Source organism: Scyliorhinus canicula, chromosome 9, assembly GCF_902713615.1.
Source record: "Scyliorhinus canicula chromosome 9, sScyCan1.1, whole genome shotgun sequence".
NCBI classification, from domain to species: domain Eukaryota; kingdom Metazoa; phylum Chordata; class Chondrichthyes; order Carcharhiniformes; family Scyliorhinidae; genus Scyliorhinus; species Scyliorhinus canicula.
In genome coordinates, this window is record NC_052154.1 from 187,030,757 (window position 1) to 187,042,991 (window position 12,235).

Here is a 12,235-nt window from a genome sequence, read left to right on the forward strand (position 1 = left end):
TCCTCGTGCATCAGTTGCTAAATGTAAGCGTGTATGTACAGCGTGTATGTACTCCCTCTGTCTGCAAAGTGATATTTATCCTGTCCATGACCAGGAAACCCAGGAATGTTGTTGAGAGGAGAGTAATATTTGGGATTCCTTTGAATTTGGGACAGGAGCTGGTTTATCACAGTGGGCTAAATAGCTGGCTTGCAATGCAGAACAATGCCAGTAGCGTGGGTTCATTTCCCGTACCAGCCTCCCCGAACAGGCGCCGGAATGTGCCAACTCGGGGTTTTTCACAGTAACTTCATTGAAGCCTACTTGTGACAATAAGCTATTATTATTATTATTGGAGAGTTTGTGTTTCTCATACAAGTGAATACGCTGGCTCGACTTTAGTTTAGGCTATGTAATCAATAGTCAAGTGCCCTAGAGTTGTATTTATTGTCCAAATTGGAAATTTGTAGGACATGTGCTAATCCTAAAACCGTGCTGTAACATTGGCTGAACAGTGTCTCTCAGACAGGGAGGCTATCATTAGAAATTAGATCCTGCTGAGGAAATGGACATGGTGCTTGTTTAGCATTGCTTCCATCCCAATGCGAAATTGTGCTCCCCTTTCGCAAGTGCTGTTCATAGTCCTGAACAAATGTCTGGCATCTGGGTGTTTGGCCATTTTAAAGGCTATCACTGCAAGGTTATCTGGGATTTCTGCCAGTGGAGCTGGACATTCACAGTGAACCGGACATTCATTTGCACAATGTAATAGATGTTCCATATTATTCCAACACTTTATTGCTTAAAATCCCTCTCCTACCCTTAGCACACAGAGCTACTGCAACTTACAAATTACAAACGATCAGATGTATCAACAAAACAAATGACAGGGACCATAATATTAAAGTGAGAAGACCTGGCGAAGATGGTTAAAAACAATTGTTTCCTTCCCGCCACTCCATGGCATTCAGGATGGCTCTAATTCAGAGACAGGTATGCCAAGCCTGCGCCATAAGACCTCCCAGAAGTCATACCAAACCATGAGAAAATACTTGGATATTGGCCTCAATTCTGGACACCACACTCCAGGGCTGATATCAAGGTCTTAGCAAGGGTACCGAAAAGATTGACAAGGATTGAATCAGAGATGAGGAACTTCACTTATGTGGACGGACTGAAAGAATTAGAATTGGTCTCCTTTGCATGGAAAGTTAAGAGGACATTTAAAAAATAATCTTATTCTCCGCACCTTTAGGCGCACCGAAGTGGCTCCAGCTCCGCCGATGGCGCCAACGGCCTTTGGCGCTATGCCGCCCGGCGTTCGGGCTGGCCGAAAGGCCTTCGCTGGTCCGCGCATGCGCCAGAGCATCAGTGGCTGCTGACGTCACCACCGGCGCATGCACGATGGAGGGGGTATCTTCCACCTCCGCCATGGTGGAGGCCGTGGCGGCGGCGGAAGAAAAAGAGTGCCCCCATGGCACTGGCCCGCCCGCCAATCGGTGGGCCCCAGAGGTGGTTTAAACCACGTCGGCGGGAGAGGCCTGTCAGCGGCGGGACTTCGGCACATCGCGGGCCGGAGAATCGGCGCGGTGCGCACGCCAATCGGCGGGACATGATTCCCACTCCCGCCGATTCCCGGGTGGTGGAGAATTCCGGCGGGGGCGGGATTTACGCCGTTCCCGGGCGATTCCCCGACCCTGCCGGGAGTCGCAGAATTCCACCCCATGTCTTTTGGGTCTTGTGGGAGGAAAGCGGAGCACCCGGAGGATACCCAGGCATACATGGGGAGAACATACAGACTCCACACAGACAAGGAGGCAACTCACCACCACCTTCTGAAGGGCAACTAGGGATGGGCAATAAATGCTGGCCTAACCAATAATGACCACATCCTGTAAATTAATTTTAAAAAAGAAGATTCACTGGATTGATCCCGGGTATGGAGGGATTTTCTTATGAGGACAGGTTAAGTAAATTGGGCCTGTAGTCATTGGAGTTTCGAAGAATGAGAGGCGACCTTATTGAGACATACAGGATTCTTGGGGCTTCATGGCATAAATGCTGAGAGGATGTTTCCTCTTGTGGGAGAGGACCAAAGGGCATAATTCAGAGTAAGAGGTCGCCCATTCAATAGAGATGGAGGATTTTGTTCTCTGAGGCTATTAAATCTGTGGAATTCCTTGTTGCATGGAGCTGTAGTAGGGGCTGGGTCGAGGCTGTCTTATATTTATTACCGCAAGACAAAAATAAGTAGAAGTAAAAACATAGTTCAGGGTTTATTTAAGATGTTGCTTCCACAGGGCAAGCTGGTGAACTCCCAAAAAGCCTGTGAAATGCTCTGCTGACATCATTGTGAATCACGTGACATTTCACCAGACAATAGTGTTTCTTGAACAAATAACACTACTCTCCCTTTACTCCTTTAGTGCCAACAACTTTTCTTTTGAACACTAAGGGTCCTTGTTTACTCCAGTTTATTCCCTTATTTACCCATTTTTTAAATTTCTGCTCTTACACTTTTGATCCATGGATGTTTAATGGACCTATGACTTCAAGGCAAAGCAGCCTGCACCTTTCATTCGAACAGGAAGATCCTGAAGGCTGTCCTGTTTTAGACTGAGTTCAGTGATGACCTGGATTGATTGATTGATGTGGCTGGTGGTCAATGAATGAGCCTAAAAGTGGTACTCTACCCGGTAACAGGTGGTGATTGAATCTGTCCCACTGAAATGATTCAGAGACTTGAAGAGCTATCAGTCTTTTTTTCCCACTCTGTTTTCTCCAGAAATAACCTGCAAATTGTCCCCAAAAGTTCACTCTGTGAACTACATCTTTGTGAAAAAGGCTGATGCAAGCAGAAACCAGAATCTAATAACTCTCTCTGCAGAACAGGCTGGTCCAAAGCTCTCTCGGAAATGCTGTGAGTAAGATATTGCATACCGCAATGAAGACCATTACGGGCTGTAGACCAGAGACTTGAAACCACACTCATACTGTAAAGAAAGTGCACTGAAGAATTCATCATCTCAAACATTTGACCTTAACCTTATTATTTTACTCCTTTTCAGTCCTCTGTGTCTGTCTGTCTTTTGTGTGTGGGTAGAAGGTGGAGCAGTTAAAGGGTGAAGTCAGGTTTTAGCTTGTTGTTAAGCAGATGTACGTACTGCGTATTTCATATTTGTTTTAGTTATAAATAAACTAACTGTTTAAACTTACGAACCTGGTGACTGAAATTTTGGACATCCAAGGTCAAATATTTCAAGTATTTTTATAAGAGTTATTGGTGAATTCACTTGTGTTGTGACTCTGGGATGAGTGGGGCTGGAATTGACCACACGTAACAATACTTAAACAACAGATCTGACACAATATTTATCTAATTATATTGTCAAGTTATTTATGCATATATACATCAGTAAGACAGTCTCTGGTGGACATCTGTCTTGTTTGGGTAATATCCGATATTCAGGAATTTGGCTCTTTGAGACCTTGGGAGTGGCTTCCTGTTCACTTAATGATGGTACTTATTGTGAAACTAACTCAGCATCTGTCTCTGCACTGACAATTCTGTAGTGACAGTTCCGCAGCAGTAGATCTCAGTTCTGTTGCATCACTGCCATCCAACATAAAGTTATAGGTCAGGTGAACTCCATAATACACTTCGGAGTTTTTAAACCATAAAACAAAATTTTGAATTTGGCTTGGATGATCACAAGAGCCTACTCATCAGGTGTTATTCAACATCCTTCCTGGACACTAATTAAAATAAGCTTTATTCTAATAACTTAATTAACATTTATATATAACCCAACAGCAAGAATTTTTATCAATTGCAAACATAAAGACCCCACGCAGCTGCAGTAATCTATGTATAACCCTTAATGAATTCCCCCTTAACTGTTCCAATTCAAAAACAAATTCCCCCAGAAAACTTTTTAAGGGTGCGGCCCAGCACTCTGCATTCTCACTTGAATAAGACTGGCTTTCCCTGAGATTCTGACCCCATCTCATCAGCAGCTTTAAACCCTTGCGGAAAGCAAACTATATCTTTTAAGTTACCAAAACAGCAGGTAGCTATAATCAATGAGTTTTTCCTTGGAACAACTCTTTAAAATAAAAAGAGAGAGACAGGCCAAACACTTCTGTTCTTTGCTGAGTCCACAGCAGCCAAATGTGAAAGCGAAAGCAAACCTCACAGCTCAGCTCCACCCACAAAAATGACATAATTGAAGCCATGTGATAAGACAAAAACCTTTCTTAAGGGGACACTCACATTAACTCTCCTATGTGAATATCTCTGGTGAAAATTCTGCACTTATTCTTTGTGAAGCTAATAAAAGGTCAGCATGCCGACACCATACCCGTTCATTGCTTGTTTAAATTATGTAAGAAATCGGACCTGTCTTGGTTTGAATGATGGCTGGATTTTCTCTCATGGCATAACTTTTAGCTAAAACAAGTTCCAACACCTGGAGTACTGTGTACAGCTTTGGTCTCCTTACTTGAGCAAGGATGTACTGGCACTGGAGGGGATGCAGAGGAGATTCACTAGGTTGATTCCTGAGTTGAGAAGATTGGCTTATGAGGAGAGACTGAGTAGACTGAGACTATAGTCAATGGAATTTAGAAGAATGAGGAGGATCTGATATAAACATATAACATTATGAAGGGAATAGTTAAGGTGGAAGCAGGGAGGTTGTTTCCATTGGCAGGTGAAACTAGAACGAGGAGCATTGCCTCAAAATATGGGGGAGCAGATTGAGGAGGAACTTATTTACCCAAAGGGTTGTGAATCTGGAATTCCCTGCCCAGTGAAGCAGTTGAGGCTACCTCGTTAGATGTTTTTAAGGCAAAGATAGTAGATTTTTGAACAGTAAAGGAATTAAGGGTGACGGTGAGCAGGTGGATAAGTGGAGCTGAGTCCACAAAATGATCAGCCATGATCTTAGTGAATGGCGGAGCAGGCTCGAGAGGCCATATAGCCTGCTCCTAGTTCTTATGTTCTTATTAAAGACTCTACTCTTCACGTTTTGCTCTCTTTTCACCATTTGTCTTTGATACTGTCGCCTGATAATTTCCGAAGTAGGTGGTATCAAGAGGTTCAATTACGTTCTCAATTTCCTCTTGAATAGTAGCATCGCCGGTGAGCTTTTCATTGTTGAAGCGCTGAATTTCTATATGACATTGAAAGTAGTTAACAAATCTGGGTTAAGAACTTTGATCTCTTGATGCCTTAACTCTGTGTTTGAGCAATTGTACAAACGTTTGATCTTTGGTTGCCGGGTGATAAGGATTTAATATGGCGGATATCAATCCCGTTCAAATAATCTTCAAACTCTGTTGATGTAAATCGTGTCCCAATATCAGTGACAAGTTGCTTCAGCCTTCGGAACCTTGCAAACACCTCATCTAGTCTCAATTGACTACCTGGTTGTTGTGGACTTCATGATTGTGACTTCCAACCATTTGAATGTGAGTCAAGCATCACTAGGATTATATGCCCCTCAATTGGACCAATATAGTCAATATGAATTCTCTGCCATGGCTGTGCAGGATAGTCTCATTAATGCAAAGCTTGCAGGGGTGGAATATTCCTTAAGGTAGTGCACGATTGGCACAGCCCTACCTTTGCCTCAATTGGGGCTCTAATTCCAGTTACCAGAGGTAGCTGTGTGCCAACTCCTTCATCCTAACCATACCAGGATGTCCTTCTTGGAGCGTTCAAAGATTCGTAGACATGGTGGGATGATCACTCAAATACCCCACAGAAGAACTACATTTTGAGCTGCCAACTCAAGTCATCTATTGATGTAATAATAATCTTTATTAGTGTCACAAGTAGGCTTACATTACAGTGCAATGAAGCTACTGTGAAAATCCACTCGTTGCCACACTCTGGCGCATGTTAGGGTACACAGAGGGAGAATTCAGAATGCCTAATTCACCTAATCACGTCTTTCAGGACTTGCGGGAGGAAATCGGAGCACCCAGAGGAAACCCACGCCGATGGGAAGAATATGCAGACTCCGCACAGACGGTGACCCAAGCTGGGAATTGAACCTGGCGCCGTGAAGCAACAGTGCTAACCCCTGTGCTATTGTGCAGCCCAGTGAGTTCCTTTGCTGTAAATTTGAAAAATCCTGCATCTGCAGAGAATATAGATAATCTTGCCAGAGAAGCCTCTTGACCTCGAAGGGAGAGGAGCTATGTATTCTCCCTCTCCCTCATGGAAGGCTTATGGTCTTGAATGCAGACTTGTTAAAGTGACTTTTTGGATTATATCCATAACCTTCTCCATCACTGGATCATTTGTACTTGAGATTAAGTTACCGGTATGTTTTCAAGATGAGAGAGGTAGAAGATATTTACGAAATTTGCATCAGATTTTTGGTCGATGGCCCCATAATTGGAATGTGCCTTTAAGCAGAAGAGTTCTTGCCAGAACAATGTGTTCCTATGTTTAGTAGTTTAGAGAGGAGAAACAGTCTCACCGAAGCCGAGTGAATCTTAGGAATTGGTCTCAGAGGAAGTTGGTTTGATTGGCTAACTGGAAACTCATGGGTTAGCCAGGGACAGTGTTCTGCCTGGCATCAATCAGTGATTGGTTCTTGCATGGTGCTTCAGTGAGAGCTTGGAAGGAGAAGGAACACTTGCTGAAAGAACTGCTTTATTTTTCTAAAGCTAGTCAGTCCCTTTGCTGTAAACTTGTCCTGAAGCTACAGAGAAAATATGCAACCTTGCCAGAGAAGCCTCTAAACCTCCCAAGCAAGGGGAGCTGTGTTCTCTCCCTCTCTCTGCTGCCAATTGCCTGCTGTCTCCGTGAGTCTGCAGTGAAGATCCTTACAAGCTGAAGTAAAAGTAAGTGCCCAACTGAAGGCCTACCCTTGAGAAAGAAACTAACTGGAAGACATCCATCCGAAACAATGATCCTGGTCCTTTTATTAATATTTTCCTTACAGCTCAACCTCCCTTTACCTCTCAACCGCCCTTTTTCCTCTGTGTTGTTTGTCCGTGTGTGTGTGTCCTTCCAAGATTGTCATTTGCTAATTTTCTCCTGGTTTAGGTGGGGATTTGCAACAATATGAGTGTTTTTCGCGAAACCGAGTTGAGAAAAGTCACAGCATGCAGGTTTTCCAGTGTCTGATTTGCTACAAGATACAATTGTAATCTTTCCTCATCAGGATTTTATGTCTCATAATCCCCGTCAAACATATCCATGGTGCCACTTTTTCCCGCCATTTTCCGAATCCCACTTCCCTGACCTGTGCTTCTTCAACCTTCAGCCTTTCTCCCTTCTGTTTATTTCCTGAAAGCAAGCAATCGCCAAGCCCACAAGCAAACTAGTTCTTCCCTTGCCTGGACTATCGATTCCCGAACAGTAGGCTGCAGCGTCGATAGCTTTCTGGGTCCCCATTCCCCTGGCCCATTTACAGTGCCACATGCACGGGTGCCGCAGCTTCTACCCATTACAAGCAGTAAGTAAACCTGAAACTTTGATTCTTTTGTTGAAAAGGTATGCTCCAGTAAGTCTCAGTTGTGCCCCAATTAATGTTTGAAACCCTTATTTCGCACTAACGGCCGCCGTGATCGATGGACTGACTAGCCGACGCCTCTCTACGATCTGAATGTTTTATTTTATTTCCACACATTTATCGATTATGTTAGCCCGAGTGTCGACGATAGTTTTCTTCAGACCTCCAAATCTTCATTGACGATTGTTCGTGGCCCGACGGTCCGCTAATTACTTTTATTCTTGGTCTAAATCTTGGTTGATGGTTGCTTATGGCCTGAATCCTCGTTGATGGTTTTTTTATGCCAAATCCTCATCGCCAGTTTTCTCTTGCCCAAATCCTTGTTGCTAATTTTTCCTTTTGTTCCATAATTGTTGTTTCCGCAAAGATAAACCAAGTAGTGGTGCCACACTTTAAGTTTAGAAAAACATAGTGCAGGGCTCATTAAAAGATAAGAACAGAAAATGCTAGACAATCTCAGCAAGTCTGGCTGCATCCGTGGAGAGAGAAGGGAGCTAACGTTTCGAGTCTGGATGACTCTTTGTCAAAGCTGGAGAGAACTGAAAATATGGTCAGAGTTATACTGTTGTGATGAGGGGGGGGTGGGGAGAGCAGTAGGGTTGGATAGAGAACCGGCGAAAAGTGGAGATTCACAAAGATGTGGACAGAAAAACAAAGGGAATACATAAATGGGGTGATCAAGACTAAGAAGGGTGCTGATAGTGAAGCATTGAGTGATCAGAACACGTAATTGCAGAGCAACGGTAAGCAGTGTGTCAAAAGGCAACTTGGAACAGGGAACAGATAGTCCAAGTGGGATGGGGGGAGATGTTGCTCCGACAGAGTGAGATGGTGAACTCCTCAAAAAGCCCCCAAAATGTTCAGCTGATGTCACTGCAGATGATGTGACATTTCACCAACGAATAGTGTTACTTGAATACATAGCACTGAGACAGATTTTAATCAGTACGAAAATCAAGGTTTATGTGGATAAGGTGGGAAAGTGGAGTCAAGGATTATATCAGATCAGCCACGATCTCATTGAATGGTGGAGTGGAGTCAAAGGACCAAGTGGTCTACTCTACGTCTGCTCCTCCATCTAATGGTCAAGGTCTTAGCATACAATTACACCATGGAAGCATCAAAACAGACTTGGGTGGGCCAAACTATTACTTTACTTTTAATGTTCATGGTTCCAATATGGATTCACTTCAGAATTTTCAGACTTTACAACTGACTGGAATGTTGCTTGAGAAAGTAAATTGAGAAGACAAGACTTGCTTTGTTTAATTTATGCTTGAATTAGTTTTTCTACAGATCCTTTCAGGCGTCATACATTTTGGACCTTGGTAGTAGGAGGCACGTTTACCTGGTTAGGAATTTACGGAGTGAATCAATCCATCATCCAAAGATGCCTTTCGTGCAAATCAGAAAGACATGCCAAACTGTAAGTGCAAAGCTGTTTGCTTCCTTGACCATCCAATATGGGCAATTCATGCATATTTCTCATGACCCTTTTCCATTGTTGTGCTCAGTCGATGAAGGGTGTTAGCACTGCAGCTTGAAACGTCTGGTTGAAGAATGCCTAGCTACAAATTCAGCACTCTCGGCTCTGCCCCAACACTGCCTCAATTTAAGTGACATTTTTGTCAATTTCACACACCAACTGTGACTTCACTCGGTGAGATTCAGGTTCTAAATTAGGGACAGCTTTATGCTGTTAGTTAGCAAGACATTCACATAGGATCCTTACAGGCATAGGAAACTATCACTCCTTTAGTCTGGAATGGGTTTGAATCTAGATTCTGGTCTTGAAACTCTCAGTATCACCTATTTTCCAAAACAGAATTGTTGCTGTCACAAAGTTATCTGTAATATTTGGGGGGCCTATTTAGCTCAGTTGGCTGGACAGCTGATTCATGTTGCAGAGCAAGGCCAACAGCACGGGTTCAATTCCCGTATCGGCTGAGGTTATTCATGAAGGCCCAGCCTTCTCAACCTTGCCCCTTGCCTGGGGTGCAGTGACACTTAGGTTAAACCACCACCAGTCAGCTCTCGCACCTCAAAGTCTAGAGAAGCCTATGCTTATCTGGGACTATGGAGACTTTACCTGTAATAGTTTTAGCAGTCATGCCCGATCACTATTCTTAATGAATTAGATTTCTTTTCATTTTTAATTCTATTTTAAAATGCTATACATGAGTGACTGCACAAAGGAACTGAACATTATCTTAATATTCGTAGACATGTTACAATACAGTACACGTCCAGATCCTTTGCATGATGACTATTTCGTGTTTAACAGCAGGATGAGGTTTACCACACCAATTCTGATTACATGATGTTCCTTTCGTTCCTGGAAGAAAGCATATTGCAGATCAAAACCTCATCATAATTAGAATCACAAAGATGACCATACAAACGAACATGAAACCGTCCGAATTAGGAACAGGAGTTTACCAATCAGACCATTACGCCTGCACTGTCATTCAATAAGTGCTCATCTAAATCCTTCTTAAATGTTGTGAGAGTTCCCGCCTCTACCATTTTTACAGGCAGTGAGTTCCAGATTCCTCACATCCCCCTCTAAACTTCCTGCCCCTTACCTTAAATCTATGAACTATGGTTATTGACCCCTCCGCTAAGGGGAAAGGTTCTTTTCTATCCATCCTATCTATGCTTCTCATAATTTAACACACTTCAGTCAGGTTCCCCATTCAACCTCCTCTGCTCCAAGTAAAACAACCCCAGTCTATCCAGGCTCTATTGATAGCTGAAATGCTCCAGCCCAGGCAACATCCTGCTGAATCTCCTCTGCACCCTCTCCAGTAAAAGCACTTCCATCCTATAGTATGACAGCCAGAACTACACACAGTACTCCAGTTGTGGCCTAACCCGTATTTTATACAGCTCTATCATAACTTCCCTGGTCTTATATTCTATGTCTCGGCTCATCAAGGCCAGTATCCGATATGCCTTGTTAACCACATTATCTACCTGTCGTGCTGTCTTCAGAGATTTATGGAAGTACACCCCAAGTTCCCTTTGGTCCTCAGTACTTCCTAACGCCTACAGTTTATTGTTTATTCCCTTGCCTTGTTAGTCCTCCTAAAATGCATTACATCACACTTTTCAGAGTTAAATTCCATTTGCCACTGTTCTGCCCATCTGACCAGCCCATCTATATCATCCTGTAATCTAAGGCTATTTAATCTAAGGAGGTAATCTCCTCACTATTTACCGCACTACCAATTTTCATGTCATCTGAGAAATTACTGATCACACCCCCTACACTGATGTCCAGATCACTAAAGTACACTACAAACAGCAAGAGACCCAGCAGCAATCCCTGCAGTACACCACCAGACACATGCTTCCAGTCATGAAAGCAACCTTCAACCATTGACCTTTGCCTCCTGCCACAAAGCCAATTTTGAATCCAATTTGCCAAATTGTCCTGGATTTCTTGACCAGTCACCCATGCGAGACCTCTGTCACAAGCCTTACTGAAATCCTTGTGGACTAAATCAACTGCACTACCCACAGCTACACATCTGGTCGCCTCTTAGAAAAATCCAATCAACTTTGTAAGACAAGATCTCCCTTTGACAAAACCATGCTGACTATCCTTCATTAATCCTTATCTTCCCAAGTGGAGATTAATTCTGTTCCTGAGAATTTTGCCAATAGTTCCCCTACCACTGAATGTAAACTCACTGGCTTTTAAATTCTAGGTTTATCTCTACCACTCTGCTTAAGTAATGGTATCACATTAACTGTCCTCCAGTCCTCTGGCACCTCTCCTGTGGCCAGAGAAGAGTTGAAAATTATTGTCAGAGATTCTGCAATATGCTCGCTCACCTCTCGGAGCAGCCTGGGTACATCTCATCTGGGCCTGGGGGTTTATCTACTTTCAAGCTCACTAAAACTGTTAGTACCTCCCCCCTCTCAATGTTAATTTGTTCAAATACACCACAGTACCCCTCCCTGATTTTCATACCAACATTGTCCTCCTCCATAATGAACACAGATGCAAAGTACTCATTAAAACCTCACCTACATCTTTGGTCTCCAGACACACATTGCCATATTGGTCCCGAATGGGCCCTACTCTTTCCGTGGTTATCCTCTTGCCCTCAATATACTTAGAAAGCACCTTCGGATTTTCTTTCATTTTACCAACCAGTGTTTTTTTCTTGCCCCCTCTTTGCTGTCCTAATTTGTTCTGAAAAAAAAATGAAAATGAAAATAGCTTATTGTCACGAGTAGGCTTCAATGAAGTTACTGTAAAAAGCCCTTAGTCGCCACATTCCGGCGCCTGTTTGGGGAGGCTGTTACGGGAATTGAACCGTGCTGCTGGCCTGCCTTGGTCTGCTTTCAAGGCCAGTGATTTAGCCCAGTGTGCTTGAAGCAACCCTCTATACGTTCTGTACTCCATCAGGGCTTCCACTGTTTTGAGCCCTCGGTATCTGTCTTAGGCCTTATTTATTTTCCTTATCCAACCCTGGATATCCCTCGATAACAGTTCTTGAGTGAGATGCACGGTGCCTACCTCCCTCCCTTCTTCTGACTGGTGGTCACCAATTCCCTCTCTGATTGCACTTCCTTGATCTGCAGGGCAACCATGTCTAAAAGCGTGACATCCCCATAACTTTCAGCCGCACGGATGCACCTCGGTGCCTCCAGCTGACGTTCAAGCTCAGAAACCTGGAGCTCAAGTTGGTCAAACCTAATTTTCTGCACAC

At 43.6% G+C, this 12,235-nt stretch overlaps 1 protein-coding gene across 1 annotated transcript in view; it reads left to right on the top strand.

Moving 5' to 3' along the window:
* The window catches only part of slc5a12 (solute carrier family 5 member 12), an 81,080-nt gene that overhangs the window by 36,349 nt on the left and 32,496 nt on the right, over positions 1-12,235 (top strand). Inside the window, exon 6 of the mRNA XM_038808320.1 lies at positions 8,797-8,937. Within this exon, the coding sequence (XP_038664248.1) occupies positions 8,797-8,937 (141 nt within the window). The remainder of the gene's footprint in view (positions 1-8,796; positions 8,938-12,235) is intronic.